This window comes from Molothrus aeneus, chromosome Z (assembly GCF_037042795.1).
Source record: "Molothrus aeneus isolate 106 chromosome Z, BPBGC_Maene_1.0, whole genome shotgun sequence".
Lineage (NCBI taxonomy): Eukaryota > Metazoa > Chordata > Aves > Passeriformes > Icteridae > Molothrus > Molothrus aeneus.
The window spans coordinates 49420229-49436029 of record NC_089680.1 but is presented as its reverse complement, the minus strand read 5'-3'; the positions used below and the strand labels follow the sequence as shown (position 1 = coordinate 49436029).

Below are 15801 nucleotides of genomic sequence, written 5' to 3'. Positions count from 1 at the left end.
CTGCAAAAAATGCAGCAACCTCTAGCAGAACCAGTCCAAGCAGGAAAAAAAATCCAACCACCCCAACACAATTCTCAAATTTTGGTCATGTCACTGTTAGATCCTGTTTCTCAGCCTAAATGCCAGATAAAAAAGGCATTTATGAAGGTAACTGATCACTTTACAGAAAGCACATTTCTTTTGGACAACTCCACTACCAGAACAGTAGCCTCTGGCAGAGAGCTGGAGCTGCCAGCCTCACTAGTAATCTCTCATCAGTCATCAGGGTATGAGAGATGGCCTGTCACCACTTCCACCACTGAACAGATGTCAGCTAGAACAGAAAGCAGGCTATCACAGAAGGTCTTTGAGATGCTGGGTGTGAGACTGCTCTTGCAGAAAGTTCAAACTCAAGTGAGGTAATGCGGGGTGATTTTCAGCTTTAACATTACCATACTGGAAAGGGGGAGCTCATTATAACCCTGCTAGACTATAGCCCACTAGAGCCTTGCCAGTGTCTGGGAAGGGGAACTGCAGTGATTTCCCATGCTTTATGGATCCCCCATGTTGCTTGGATATTGCTAATTTATTATGAGCAGAAATTACAAAGTAAGTAAAGAAGTATTGCACAGCTGCATTTATTGTTTTCCTGTGTTCTACCACAAGATCTTTACCTAGCTCTATACTCACACTCATTTAGAAAGACAAGGACCAAAATAGAGGTGCTCACCCAAAAACTCTTATGATTTTTTCTAAGATTCCCTAAAAAATCCCCACCTCATTACATATGCAGTAAAGTATCTCACATCTACGAGGCAGCTTTACCTTTCTCACTAGGGAAAAGTCTTAAGTGTGGGGGAAAAGAAGTTTTTTATCAGTTTCTCCAGACTTGCAGCATCTTTGCAGATGGATGACTACCAAAGGAAAAAAAAAACATTTTTCACCCAGTTATTATGTAACAGGCAGTGCTACAGATTGTATGCAGTATGGTTCAGAATGCCCCTAAGAAGTCTTTGAACCTGTGTTAAGATCAAAATATTTTTTTATCTGCTCATTAGTAATTCTAACAGCAGAATGTACTGTTACAGGCAATCATTTCAACAACCAAAAAAGGCTCTGGTAACATGATCAAACAGTTATACAATGATTAATATGGCTTCTACCTAATTTGCATATGCATTAAGAAAAGAAATATCCTCGGAGCCATCTCAGCTACAGTAACAGCGTAACTACGCATTCTCATATAACTTCATGCATGTGCCAGGAACGACTGTACTAAAAGGAAAAGCTCATACACTTGATTGCTGCAGCTCAACTTTCTGAACAGATAGCACTCACATATCCCCAATAAAAGCATGAAAAACTGTGAGTCTATCCCATTCTTACTGGATTTCAGCTGTAGCCTTCAGAAGAGGTAAGAGATGTTTACCAGCTCCTGAGTGGCTTTAACAGGTCTGTACACATAGAGATGTCTATGCCCCCTTGGCTCCTCATATGATTACCCCTTTTCACCAGCTGGCACAGACACATATCCCCATGAAAGATTTGCCTCTGAGTTTAAGCAGAGTGTTTAGCACAGTTTCAACGAGGGAAGAGGGCCCCACACTGCAGCTGGATCTGCTCAGGAGAAGCCCTGCCTTCCCCCAGTGGCAGGGCCGGCCCGCAGCCTCCGCACAGAGGGGCTTCTGGCGAGGTGACCGTCACACTCCCAACAGACCCTTCCCACCACACCATTGCCACAGGGCTCGGCAGCGCTGCGCTAGCGGCTATGCTCAAAAAACACAGGTGCAGCAGAAGCATGGAAGGCAGTGGCACCGAGCAAGGGACCTAAAGCTTTCAAAAACTTATTGAGGATTATGTCTAATCAGAAGAAATAGTTCCTTTGCTATACTCTTCAACTAGTAAATTCTCGACAAAGAAATAAATCACACCGAATCTTCCCAACCAGAAAAACACTTCACATTCTAGCATTGACTCTGTCTCTAGAGTATTGCAGAAAGTTTCTTTAGAGCAAAGTAGACCAAGAAGCAAGATACACAGACTTCTACTGAAAAATAAATCTAGTTCTCCATAATATTTCTGTGATTTATTCAAACAGAATACAATGGAATTATCACCTTTACAGCTAACCCACCCCAAATCTGAGCCCTTTTCTGTATAGCACTGAATTGTTACTACACTATGGAAAGAGCACGCACTACTGGAATGTACACAGTGAAGGAAAAAATAAGTAAAGCTCTTTTTGCCAAAGTAACCATTTTCTCTACTAACGTGTTATCTAGAAAAATAAGGTCTAGGCAACGTCCAAAAAGTGTTCAAGTTTCAATAAATAACTATCAATGCCCCAATTTTGCACTGGCACAAGAAATATGGAGCATACAGGTTTAGAAAACTATTTTCCTATGACTGAGTCAGCAATGCATTTCAATCTGCTTTAAGATTTGCAACAAAAATCAGCTCCCTCCAGGGTTCGATTTGAAAATCAAAGCCATGTAAGTGCAAGAGCACCCACACAGCTGTCTTAACTCTCAATGGCAAATTAAAGCTCTAGAGAAAGACGGTATTTTAAAAAAGGTTCTTTATCAATACCAAGAAAATATACATAGCCATATTATGTTTTAAATATATATATATACACGCACATATTTTCAAAAGGTACGATTCTGGCTATTTTTTTTTAAGTTTGAAAAGCTTATCCATTGCTATACAGTTCAGTAAGGTGTATTAGGAAACACACGTTTTATATCCCCCATGAAAATAAAGTTGAATCTTTCTGTAAACAGTAATTTTCTTATTTTCGGAAATCTCTACAGACCTCAAGTACTTCACTGAAAAATTAACAACCACCTGCCCCAGAACCACCCACGGAGACCCTCGCTGCTGAATGCGACACGGACAGAACTCGGGAAACGCTTAGCAACACCCGGCTCCCGCAAAAAAACGCCTTTTCCAGGCGCAAATAAATAATAATAATAATAATAATAATTAATAATAAAAATAATAATAATAGCAGAAGGGCGGCAGCAGGCGCGCACCTTGGCCCCGCGGTGCCCCCGGGCGGGCTTGGGGCCGGGGCCGGCGGGGTGTCCCTCCTCAGCAGGCGCTTGTCTCCGGCGCGGCGGCGGCCGCCTCGGAGGGAGTCTCCCGCGGCTGGGCGGCGGCGTGAGGCGGAGGAGGATGCCCGGCGGCGTTGATGTGGCAGCCAGAGGAGAGGTGGCTGCGGACGCGACCCTGCAGCTGGGTGACCTGGGCGCGGAGGAGGTTGGCGGTGGCGGCCAGCTCGGCGTTCTGCCCCTTGAGCGCCTTCACCTTCTCCTCCAGCCGGGCGATGCGCTCCAGCTTCCGCCGGCGGCACTTGGAGGCGGCGATGCGGTTTCGCAGCCGCTTGCGCTCTGCCTTCAGCCGCTCCTGGCTCTCCGCGTCCAGCGGCGACAGCGACGGCGGCGTCGGCGCGCTGCTGCCACCCTCTCCGCCCGCCGACGGTGGCACCTCGGGCACCGTCTGCGGCTCCTCCAGGGACCGCGCCGGCGGCAGCCGGCCGCTCCCCAGACCCGCGGCCCCGAAGGCCAGGCCCGGCGGCGGTGGCGGGGCGGAGGGGTAGGCACTGCCCGAGGGGCTCAGCGGCCCCGCGGGGTTGAAGCCGCTCAAGTTGGTGTAGACGGCCGGAGGGTCGGCGGCGGCGGCGGCAGCGGCGGGGGCTCCCGGTGGCCCCGGGCGGGCCGTGCAGCAGGGTCCCGGCGCGGAGAGCGGCGGCGGCGCCGTCAGGAGCTGGTTCTGCTTGTGCAGGTCAGCCAGGGCCTTGACGAAGCCGTCGGCGAAACCCTCCTGTTCCTGCGTCACCGGCTGCCGGTAAAGGAACGGCCCCGCCGCCGCCGCCCCGCCGCTCCCCGCCCCGGGCGCTGTCGGCCCCGGGCTGCCCGCGCCCAGCCCCGCGCCCCCTTGGATCAGCAGCTGCTCCAGGTCGGCGGCCGGTGGCAGCTTCAGCAGCGGCAGCTCCGCAGCCGACCCCAGCGCGGCCTCCGGGCCGCCGCGGGCCGCCGCCGCCCCGCCGCTGCTCCCCGTCTCCGCGGAGCCTGCGGTGGGCGGCGGGGCGGCGGCGGCGGCGGGCGGCGGCAGCAAGCGCAGAGAAGCCGCGCTGCCGCGGGCGCCGGCAGGCGGGCGAAGGGCGAAGGGCCCCGGGAGCGGCGCGGGGGCGGCAGCCGGCAGGTCCCGCTTCTTCCCGGCGCCCAGCAGCAGCTTCTGCCCCGCCGCCGCATCGGCTCCAGGTCCGCCGGTGGTACCGAAACCCGGCAGCGGCACGAAGTCGGGCAACAGCTCCAGTCCTTCCTCGGGGTAGAACGGCGCCTCCATCTTCACGGCGGATCGCCCGCTACGCCCGCCGCTCATGCTGCCGCCCTCGCCGGCCGGCGGCGGCTCCGGCGCGGGGCGGGCCGGGCTGGGCGGCTGCTCCGCGGGGCCGGCCGCCCTCGGCTGGCAGCGGGGACTGAGCCGCCTCCCGGCGCCGCCGGACCCGCGCCACGCCCCGGGCCCGCTGCCCGCCCCGCCGTCGCCGCCTCCCGGCTGCCACCGCCGCCGCCGGCGGTCCCCCCCGCCCGTTCCTTCCCCCGCCCGCCGGGCTTGCGCGGAACGGCTTCCCGGTGGGGTGTCCGTGGGGAACCCGCGCTGCTCCTCCCTCTCGGAAACTCGCCCCGCGAGTGCGATGTGGGAAAGAAGGCAGTGCTAGGGCCTTCGTCCGGGAACGGGGGGGGTTTCTCGGGGCCATCACTCTGGCCCGGGTACCGGGAGTCCTCAGGAGGAAGGCGAGCAAGAGCATCGCGTGGCGGCTGCTGGGGCAGGTGCTGGTGCGTCAAGTCTGTGATGGATGGGCACAGGATAGTGCAGGTGTCGAGGACTAATGATTCTCAACAACACGGTGCTGGAAAGTCTTACGGGAAGTGTTTGGCCATCAGGAAACACGCCAACAAATCAAACCAAAAGTCACTCAGAAGATGGACATGAATTTGATGTGGCCTTTTTTTCGGGGGGGGGGGGAGTTAAGAAAAAGGATTTGAAACATCCTAGACATATTTCCAACATTTTCAAAATTACTGAAATGTGAATTTTTCAGTTTGGGGGTTGTATTTATTTGTTATCTTTAGTCAAGACAATTGCCTCTGCCCTCCTCCAAGTTTGTGAAATTCTTAGGGAATGAGGAAATTTCTTATACAGTCTTTTATAAATCCCTTTTGCTTCAGGATACCTATGTGATCCTGACAGAGCTACTGAAAGCTCTCCTTTAAGTCTTTAAAATCATCTTGGTGACTGATGGTCTCAGTGACTCATCTACACATTCACCAGATGTCCTCATCTGTGATGGACCCCCTCAGTTAGGTGTCACCTTCTGCAATCTACTCATACTTTCATGCTTTCTCCCCAGGCATTTCCTTCCTATATATGAAGACCATGTGCCTCTTCTCACAGTGTCTAGTGAAGTTGCTGAGTTCTGCTCTTAGCATCACAATCTAAATGGCCATGCTGTTCCCCCCTGTGCCTCGGTTCATTCCAAAACCAGCAGTGGAGGAGGAGATGGACAATGGTATCAAGTCCAGGACTTTGACTCACAATCCCTCTTGAGGTCCATAGGAGAACTGGAGTCTAGGTGCACTGACTAAGGCCTCGATGACCTTGACTCAAGTGCTTTGGGGCCCCCAACTCTCGCGTATGGGGCAAGAGCTTCTTTTCAACACAGCCCAGCACCTTCAGTCCCTGCCTGGCTGTGTCACAGGTGTCGCTCTCTTCCGTTTCATCTCCTGGGTGAACCTTGGACCTGTGTTTCCAGTTCTGTTACTGGCACCATCAGGCTGCTCCTGCCTGAATTACCTGGGCGGACCTTGTACCTGGTTCATCACCTCACCTTGTGTGGGTGTGTCCATTAGTGTCTGCCCGGCTCTTGTGCTGCAGGACTCTGTCCAGGCTGATGAGCCTGGGCTTTGACTCTGGTCACCCCTAGCTCATCTTGCCATGGGACAGCCTAGCCTTTCTGGTCCCTGAGGCTGTGGCAGAATTGCTGCCCAGAAAACTGGCAGCAGGAGGATGTGAGGGAGAAGAAAGTCATCAGGCAAAGGTCAGGGACAGCGGCATTCACATGGAGAGGAGAGGAGTAAGCATGTTTTTCTTGGTAGGAAGGTAGTGCTAGAAAGAGCTTATTTTGGTTTCCTTGTCTCTTGGCTGACCTAGCAGGAGAGGGAGCAGGGCTAACAGTGCTCAGCCAACACTGAGTACTGACAACAGCTCATGCGAGTCGCTTTGTGGAAGTATTGCTGAAGCTGCTGTACAGGCTTTTCTGTCATATTCCTGGACAAGCAAATGGCAGTGACTGGTACCTTCCATCAGCTGGGCAAAGAGAGCTGTCTAGGAAGAGAAGCCACAGCCTACAAGCTAAGGCAAATAAACCTTCTTTTCTTTCCCTCACAAAGCAAGTGTAGAGGGGGAAAGTAGGCTGAGGAGAAAATTATGATCTTTGTGGGATCAGAGAAAAAGCTGTGGAGGCTCACTTGGGTCTGGGGTCATTGTCAGTGAATTTCTAGATATAATGTTACACTTGACTGGGGTGACCCTAAGGGTGGGTTACTTTGTCATTCCTATACAAAAACTGTCACTTATGTAGGACGGTTTTAGTTGTTGATCAAGTGCAGAGTTCAAAAGTGAGCCCACAGAATGGGAACATGTCGAAACTGCTCGAAATAAACTTATTTGTAACAACAAATCGATTTGTTGAGAGATTTATCTACTGTTTGCTGATGTACCTGCAAACTACGTTTAGGTGAGTGACACGGTGTTGTTTTACATGTCCTTAATGCAACTGTGTGTTATGGCAATGTGGTCTTCCCGTTGTTTTCTTTTGCCTTTCCCCCGCTCCTCATTTATTTTTATTTTTTTTATTTTTCTCCCCGAAAAAAGCCTGAACCTCCCGCGGGCCTCACAGCGCCAGCTTCTTCCTGTCCCTGTGACAGCCGCGTTGTGCACACTCGTCCGTCCGACCGCAGCCCTGCCTGCCGGCTGGGACAACCATCCCCGGCCAGAACTTCGGGCATGGCGCGGCCGGAGGAGGCCCTGACAAGCTCCCCTTGATGAAGGAAGGACCGTGGCGCAGACCACGGTCCCGGGGTCGGAGGCGTTGCCCAGCTGTGGGTGCGGGCCGTGGGCGGTGCTGCCCAGCTGTGGGTGGGGGGTGTGGGCGGCTCTGCGGAGGTGTGGGTGCGGAGTGCGGGCAGCACTGTGGGTGCGGGGTGTGGAGGGGAGCGGCGCTGCCCAGCTGTGGGTGCAGGGTGTGGGCGGCGCTGCCCAGCTGTGGGTGCGGGGTGTGGAAGGGAGCGGCGCTGCCCAGCTGTGGGTGCGGGGTGTGGAGGGGAGCGGCGCTGCCCAGCTGTGGGTGCGGGGTGTGGGCGGCGCTGCCCAGCTGTGGGTGCGGGGTGTGGGCGGCGCTGCCCAGCTGTGGGTGCAGGGTGTGGGCGGCGCTGCCCAGCTGTGGGTGCGGGGTGTGGAGGGGAGCGGCGCTGCCCAGCTGTGGGTGCGGGGTGTGGCAGCACTGTGGGCGAGGTGTGGGCGGAGCACGGGCCCAGCTGTGGGTGCGGTGTGGGCGGAGCACGGGCCCGAAAAGGGGGTGGAGCAGGGGAAAGGAGGCTGCCGGATTGGCGAGCCTGCTGAAGAAGGCCCCGCCCCCACCCTGCGCACCGACGCGCCCAATGGGCGGAGCGCGGTGCGCGCCGCTACCGCGAGAGGTTCCGTTGAAGCTGGCGCCGCCATCTTGGAGTTGGGAGAGGCCGCGCGTCCCGTTTCCGTCCCTCTCCGGAGGGCCACGGGCGCGGGGGGGGGCTGCGGGAGGCGGGGGAAGCATGGGCGGCCGGCGGTGAGTTTGCAGCGTCCCGCCGGCTCGTCCGTCCCCACGAAGGCCACGCTGCGGCGGGCGTGGGGTTGGGCGGGATGGTGCAGTCCTGTTCCGCCTACCGCTGCCGGAACCGATACGACAAAGAGAAGCCCATCTCCTTCCACAAGTGAGCGCGCGCGGGCGCCGGGGCGGGGTCGCGCCGGGGGGCGGGGCCAACGCGGGACCGCGCGCGCGAGGATCGCGGGGAGCCGCGGGGGCGGGAGCGCGTGAGCGGGCCGGTGCGGACGGACGGGCGGACGGACGGACGGACGGACGGACGGACGGGCGGACGGGCGGGCGGGCGGGCGTCTCTGTTCGCCCGCCCCTCCCGGCGTCTCCCTGGGGAAAGCCGAGGGACGAGACCCTCTGAGCCGCCTGTTGCAGAGCGAGAGCCGGCTGAAACCTCATCCCCCCCCCCACCCCCCCCGATGGGGGGCAGGAAGGTTTTTGCTCCGGTTATAAAGCTTTCCAGAAAAGCTGAAAGTGCCTCTTGCTTGCAGGTTCCCTCTTACAAGACCCGATCTTTGCAAGAAGTGGGAAGCTGCTGTTAAGAGGAAAAACTTCAAGCCGACGAAGTACAGCAGCATTTGCTCAGAACACTTTACCCCCGATTGCTTTAAGAGGGAATGCAATAACAAGCTCCTAAAAGAGAATGCTGTGCCCACAATTTTCTGTTACACTGAACCCGGTGAAAAGGTAAACCCAAAGCACCCATGGCTGCAGGTGCCAGAACGTGTCGTGCATGTCACTGGTTGCAGAGTGGCAGGGCAGCGAGCAGGGAGAGGATGCAGGCTGGGAAGGATGAAGGCCGGCAGGATGCTGAGCCTGTATTCCTGGGGGGACCAGGAGAACTGTGGTGACTGCAAATACCTGCAACAGCTGTGCTTCTTTTCTCTGAGGCTCTCTGAGGCTTTGGAGCACAAAGTGTTGTACAGGCAGGCATTGGCTTTCACCTGCTCATGTGTCCATTTAATTCAGCATCCATGTGTTGATTAAATGGAATGGCAACAAAGAAAGAAGGTATTACCCTGTAGTTAAACTGTTCCACAGCAATTCTTGCATATTCAGAGTCTGAGAGAGCCTTCATTAATGTTTGCAAATGGCACTTACTCTCTTCCCATGGCTGATGGCTACTGCTAGCATTGAAAATACAGTGGATGTTAACTGTGAGACTTAACTGGCCTCTTTAAGAGAGCTCTGCGCTTTGGCTTTGCAAAGTTAAAATGAGCAGCAGAACCTTACCTGTACCTGCTATCTGTCTGTCCTGAGAGCACCTTTGTCTTTCCTTAACATTGTTTTCAAAAGCCATACTGGTCCCTGACTTCTGATGATAGAGTCTTCTGAGTGAGGTATTCCCTTCACTGTGCCACTAGAACAATTTACTGTGAGATGCAAGTTACTTATGAGTTCTTACTTCTTGATGTAATAACTTCAAGACAAGAATGAAAAACATTGATTTTAAACTCCTTTAAAGGATATAAAATATTTGATCTCTTACTGCTCTGCCATAGAGAAATGGCAAAGGAGACAGTGGTAGCTAGAGTAGGTCTGGGGAGCAAAAGACTTAAATGGGATGAAGTGCACAGAAGAAAACTCAGACTTTTTCTTGTTCAATTTTTCTCTTTATATACAATATTGGAGTGCTGCAGAAATAAAAAGGCTAAACATTTGAAAAATGAAAAGTGGCTAATAACACAGAAGATAATATAAACAGAATGTAAACAAGGAGACAGACAAGTTACAGGGAAATATGGTTATGTTTTTTGTTTGATTACACTTCCTTGCTTATCTGTGAAATACACATTTTCTTTGTTGTATGTAAAATACTTGCAAATTTTTTTACAGTCTGAAAGCTGAATGGGTGTATAGGGTAGTCTGCAAAGTACTGTTGGTGCAGCAGGATTAGTAGTGAGCCACGTTCCCAATTTCGCTGTCATACCTGGATCTACAAAAACACAGAAGAGTGAGTGCCTTTTAATTCTGAAGGATTCAGTTCTATTTTTATTTGTTCCATGGCACTTTTGAATAAACTGCCACATATCTTCAAGTAACAATGTAATAACAAAGAATAATTGTGGTTGTTTTGGAGTTGAATCCACGTGGATTTTGAAATACAAATTTTTATCTTTCACACTATGTAACTTTTTCTTATGTCTTAGAAGAAGTATTTGTTGACTAGAAGAAATAGTTAGAAGTCATTGATGATGTCACAGAGATACCAAAGATCTGTTCTCTGTGATATGTTGTGACAATAATAATTTGTATATAGAGGTAGCATACGCTCTATAGCTTCAATTAGAAGTCTCTGTGAATTCAGCAGTCCAGCAGTGATCTGATTTTGCTGTTGTTTCTAGCAAGAATGAGTTTCTTTTTGCTAGCTCTACCTTTGCCTTGTAGGGTTTTTTTAGTAGAAAAGTTTGATAGTGACAGCTGATAGGGTCAAGCTCTTTAGAATATTCATATGTGAATTAGGTATGCTAACAGCAGCAGTTTTTTATAAATGAGAAATAAGACTGGTAGTTGGCTGATTTTGTACTTTCATGTGATCAGTTATATTTGAATGCATATTAAACTTCCCTTTAATGCCAATCTTTTCTTCAATACCAATCACCAAACTGCCTTTTCAGTTACTGTCTGCCAAGCTGTAGTTTGTATAGGGGACAGGTAGACACCCACACATCTATCTTGCTTGTATGTTAAGTCAGGGAAGTTAATGATACGACCTTCAGATCTGATGAGCTTGATATTTTGATGGTGAGGACTGTTGGCTGTTCTTAAAATCAATGGCTGTTCTTAAAACCAATGTTTTCCCAGTCCTTATGCTTTTCTTTGTACTAATAGTGTTGGCAATAGGTGTGTAGGTAGAAATTTTTTTCAGTGCCTCTTTTACTGAGAATGTTTTAAGCTTTCTTTTCAATAGGCAATATGCAAGCTCTTTGGTTTCAACAGTGCTTTTTCAATCAACATGTGCACAGAAGCATTTCTGAATTATACTGGATTCTTTTGGGGAGGAAAAAAATCTGATTCTCTGCTCTGGCCTATACTCAAATGAATCTGTGTTGTCCTGACCTGTACAAGTGGACCTATCAAGAGCAATGTGATAAAACCTGCAGTTTTATCTGCAAAAAAACTCTGCAGTGGAGTTGAGCCAACTGATATTTTGCTGCTGCCAAAAGGGAGAACTGTGCTTCTCCCCTGTCCATTCCATCTGCCAGCTATGTAGTCCTGTTTCTTAACATGACCTGGCAGTGTGAGCTCACAGCCCAGAGAGCCAAGCGTGTCCTGGGCTGCATCCAAAGCAGCGTGGGCAGCAGGGAAGGGAGGGGATTCTGCCCCTCTGCTCTGCTCTGCTGAGAGCCCACCTGGAACCCTGCATCCAGCTCTGGGGTCCCAGCACAGGAAGGACATGGAACTGCTGGAGTGAGTCCAGAGGAGGCCAGGAAGATGACCAGCGGGATGGAGCACCGTCTTAGAGACACAGGCTGAAAAAGTTGGGGATGTTCAGCCTGGAGAAGAGAAAGTGGTGTGGAGACCTCATAGCAACTGTCCGGAATCTAAAGGAGGCAGGCCTACAAGAAGGCTGGAAAGGAACCTTTTTATAAGGGCAGATAGTGACAGGCCAAGAGGGTATGGCCTTAAGCTGCAAGAGGGCATGTTTAGATTAGATATTAGGTAAAAATTCTCCACTGTGAGGGTGGTGAGGCACTGGAACAGGTTGCCCAGAGAAGCTGTGAATGCCCTGTCCCCAGAAGTGTTCAAGGGTTAGATGGGTAATGTGGTCTAGTGAAAGGTGTCCCTGCCCATGGCAGAGGGGTGTTGACACTGGACGATCTTTAGGGTCCCTTCCAACCTAAACCATTCTATAAATGTATGAGTCTCACTTTTTCCACATATCAAGACAGGTGTATGTCGTACCTTTTGTTGCATTGCTTTGACATTTAATAATGGACAGAAAATTTATGCAGTGATAGTTGGAGATCAAATAACTTTCTGTCATTTTAGCAATTATATTTGAGCAAAAAGTAAATACCAAGGATGAGAAGGCTGCTTTGCTGTTGAAGAGCTGTTTATTTTGGTTCATGATGTCTCTTTTAACCAAACCCTTAAGCTGCAGCCCAAAACCTGTTAAGAATCCCTCCCAGTTGTTGAGAAGATTGGTCTTACTGTGTCTATCTCTCTGCTGTGTCAGCCTGCTCAGTAGTTAGCCCTCATTCTACCTCAGCAGAAGATTGTCTGCTTCTAATGTGTTTTTGATTAGATTAGCTGGTAGGTTCAATTATGTAGTGGTATGATGCAGCAGAAAGGAGGAGGGACAAAGGGGGATGGGATGGCAGCAATGAGTTGCTAGGTCATCTGAACTCTCTTTTACGGAACTGTAGTCTGTGTTCTTGCTTCTTAGGTAATTCATAAAACCTATTTAGACATAAGAGCTTGAGTTTCAAAGAGCCCTTAAAATGAAACTGGTTAAAAATATGTCCAGTTGAGAAGCCAGACAGAGCAGGCCCAGAAACGTTTGCCAGTTTTGAAAATTGTGTCTTTGAAATTTATTTTATTTGTTTAAATCCTGGTTGTTAGGTTATTCTGGGGCTGTAATAAGGGAGTTCTGTTGCAAACAATGTTTAGCATGAAAATGTACATTTTTTGTCTTGTTCTTTCTAGTCTGAAGAATTTGCAGAGCAGCCAGAAGATCCACTGCCACCTCCTCCACTGCCACCGCCGCCACCGCCTCCACCACCACCACCACCACCAGCAGCTCCAGTACTACCACAATCTCCATCAACTCCTTCTTTTCATTTGTCTCAAATAGATGCCAGATTTGTCGATCCCAGTATTGGATTATTGATGCCCCCTCTTCAGACCCCCAGCAATCTTGCTGTTTTTTGTGATCATAACTACACCGTCGAGGATACAGTCCATCAGCGGAAAAGAATTCAACAGCTGGAGGAACAGGTTGAAAAACTGCGGAAGAAGCTCAAGACAGCGCAACAGCGGTGCCGGCGTCAGGAAAGACAAATTGAGAAACTAAGAGAGATTGTTCAGTTTCAGAAAGAAAAAGACATATTGGCAGGAAAAGGCTATGTGATTCTGCCTAATGACTATTTTGAAGTCGTAGAAGTACCTGCCTAAGAGTCACGAACATAGTTTTCACTTTGGTAGGCCAAGAAATTTAGTTTAAAAACTAAGTTCTTTCTAATTCTGTAAGACTTTCCAGAATTCTAAAACAGTAATTAAGCAGTCATACAAATAAGATAATATTTTTTCTTCATTGTCATTTCAGTTTGATATACTTTTAATATATTGAAGATGCAAGTATCTCAGAATTAGAATATGCAATGAATTTACAAAATATTAATTGCTTCCAGAAGGAAAAGATACAAGATTGAAGACACATAGAAATTTACTTTTTTTACAATGTCTGTCTCATGCTTACAGGGGCTGGGAACTGAATCTGGGTGAGAGTGAAGTTTAGGTGGTTGTACACCTAGTGCTTTGTCAAGACTTCTAATGTTGGCTTTGGTAATCCCCAGTAGGTAGTTTTCACTGATTTTAGAAAGAACAGAATTAGGTCAGCTAACATGTGCAAGCACTGCAGAAAGATAGCTAAGATGCACATTTCAGTCTGGGAAAACTTCCAACTTCAGTTTGCTATGCATTTGAAGAACTGCAAAAAGTAATTCCTGGATCCCTTTGGGTGAGGTATGTAAATGAACCTTTTCTTTTGGAGTAACTGTTCTCCACATGAATGTTTTGAGGGCGATGAGAAGAATTCATTAGCATAGCTAACAAGACCTGTAGAAGCAGCTTTTGTTTTGAGGGCACTTAAAAATAATCCTGAAGTGCAGGGCTGAACTGAACATGTATGTTACTGTTGGCAGGATGATTGAGACTGTTTACAGTGACTGCTTGCAAAAGGACACTGGTAATATACAGTCCCAGTATGTTGTAGGGTCATCTTCCCATTAACACTGTAACTGGTAGAGTGTTGTCCTTGGTTTTGAAATTAACTCGCATGTCAACATGTGTAAGTTCAGGAAATGAAGTAAGTTTGTTCTTCATCCAGGAGTCAGACTTTTATGGCTTTGCAGTATACAGTGGTTTTATTTCCTTTTTTTCACTCCCCAAAGGGCATCCACCAAAGGGCAGATAGGGAACTAGACTTTGGAGTTGCTTGGTGCTAGACTGGTTTATAATATCTCAAATGCTGCTGCCTCTTCTTCAGCCTTATTAAGACTCTTTCTAGTAGATTTAGCATGACAAGGTAGTGCAGCAGTTTGCACTTTCTAAAAATTTATTTAGTCAACAAACTCACTGAAAATGAGAGAAAATGGCTAACCCTAATGCAGGCTTCACAGCTGAAATTCCTGGATGTACAAGACATGAGGAAATATGCTTTTCTCAGTCTGTGTCAAACTTGTGTGTGGTGTGGGTTCTAGCTCTGATGTTAAACAAGCCTTGTTCATGATGGCTTTAAAAGCTTCCCTTAATATCCTGTTAGCATGACATTTTGAAATATTTCAAACCAGTCTTGATACTTCTGACCTCACTCATGCCATATGTCTATTTTCCCTACCATTTCATACACTTAAAATGAACAAAAATGCCAATGCTTCCTTTTGTGTACATTTATTATACCTAATTAAAAATTTGAAAAGCAAATTATGTGTTATATTTTTAATTACTCTCTCTTTTCCCAGGATTTTGCCAAAATTGTCTTGACATTTTAAATTTTTATTTTCTACTAGTTTCCTTGTTTAGAGGTTGGGCTCCCAAGCCTTGCTGCTGTTACACTTAGTGTTTAAAATTGGTAAAATTCAAAAGTGACAAGGAAAAGACATTTAAAAAACTGTTGCTATGCTGTTGGCATGAGTGCCAGATAGCAGATTGTGTCTGTTTTCTCTGCAGAAAACCCTCTCTTCTTACTCTGCAGGAATTTCAAGTGTGACTTCCTGAAGCACAGTGCATTACTGCAATACCACACCCCCTGCCACCCGGCTCTGCACCCTAACACTTGGTTGTGTACTCTCACCACCATCCTTCTTATGTTCTCCAGTTCTCTGGAGGTGACTGAGGTGCTGGCTGTACCCTTCTGTGTGGCACTTTCAGCTCACTAAAGCAGGAGGTTTGGCTTGTAGTGGAGAGGCAGCAGAGGGCCAACAGTACCACACCTGATACAAGTTAAAGACGGGGCCAAAAGAAGGGCATGAGGCAAAAAAAATCCTCTCCTCTGAGTGCAATGAGCATTATGTCAGCTTCTTCTGAAAATACATGGGTAGCTTCCTACTCTGAATGTTCAGACCATTTCCTTCTACCTGGGCCATGCTTCCCTGTTTTCCCCCCCACCTTATGCTCTGGCTGCTGTGTTTGTTGGGCCCTTCCTTTGGGTGTTTTAACTTCATAACTCTTCAGGGAAGCAGCCGAACCAAACTATGTCTGCAAGTTAAGTTTTAGGTACAGTGGTAGATGGCTGATACATGGTTGGTGTGCGGAGTTCCTTGTGTTTTTAAGCTGTTTGCATGGTGAAGTTGATTTAACAGCTGACTCATAAATGTTTCTTCTGTTGAGGGGGTTGATTATTCCTTGTCTGGACAGTTTCAGAAGTAATATGCTGAAGAGGGGACTGCTGCTCAGTTGTCTTCCTTTCCTCTTAGCAGATGATATTACTAAGAAGAGATGCAGCCTATTGTGATAACAGGCTTGAATTGCTCCTGCAGCAGCTATTTTTTTTCCTTGCAAAAAAAAAAGTCATGTTAACTCCTGATGTAGTCATGTCTGGGCTAAGTGTGGACTTTAGTAGACATATGAGGGCTCTCAGTACCACAGAGCTCTGAAGTGGGGAGAAAAGACTGGTACAGAATCAACTGATTCTCTTTTAGCAGTTGACTTTTTATGCACTGTACCCTGTCCCTCACTCTTTC

At 48.9% G+C, this 15801-nt stretch overlaps 2 protein-coding genes across 2 annotated transcripts; one reads left to right on the top strand and one right to left on the bottom strand.

Moving 5' to 3' along the window:
* Positions 1-2021: 2021 nt before the first annotated feature.
* On the bottom strand, positions 2022-4365 carry LOC136568994 (transcription factor JunD-like). Its single transcript, XM_066569254.1, has one exon. The coding sequence runs from the start codon at positions 4363-4365 to the stop codon at positions 3073-3075; it is 1293 nt and encodes a 430-aa protein (XP_066425351.1). The 3' UTR covers positions 2022-3072.
* Positions 4366-7863: 3498 nt separating this feature from the next.
* On the top strand, positions 7864-14542 carry THAP1 (THAP domain containing 1). The gene is made up of 3 exons (XM_066569080.1): positions 7864-8012; positions 8386-8581; positions 12545-14542. The coding sequence occupies exons 1-3, from the start codon at positions 7942-7944 to the stop codon at positions 13010-13012; spliced, it is 735 nt and encodes a 244-aa protein (XP_066425177.1). The 5' UTR covers positions 7864-7941; the 3' UTR covers positions 13013-14542.
* The last annotated feature ends 1259 nt before the right edge of the window (positions 14543-15801 follow it).

Bases quoted from the DNA above. Each gene is read 5' to 3' on its own strand.
- LOC136568994 (XM_066569254.1), bottom strand. From the start codon at position 4,365: ATGAGCGGCGGGCGTAGCGGGCGATCCGCCGTGAAGATGGAGGCGCCG.
- THAP1 (XM_066569080.1), top strand. From the start codon at position 7,942: ATGGTGCAGTCCTGTTCCGCCTACCGCTGCCGGAACCGATACGACAAA. The intron at 8,013-8,385 runs GTGAGCGCGCGC...TCTTGCTTGCAG, and splicing joins AAGCCCATCTCCTTCCACAA to GTTCCCTCTTACAAGACCCG. The intron at 8,582-12,544 runs GTAAACCCAAAG...TGTTCTTTCTAG, and splicing joins ACACTGAACCCGGTGAAAAG to TCTGAAGAATTTGCAGAGCA.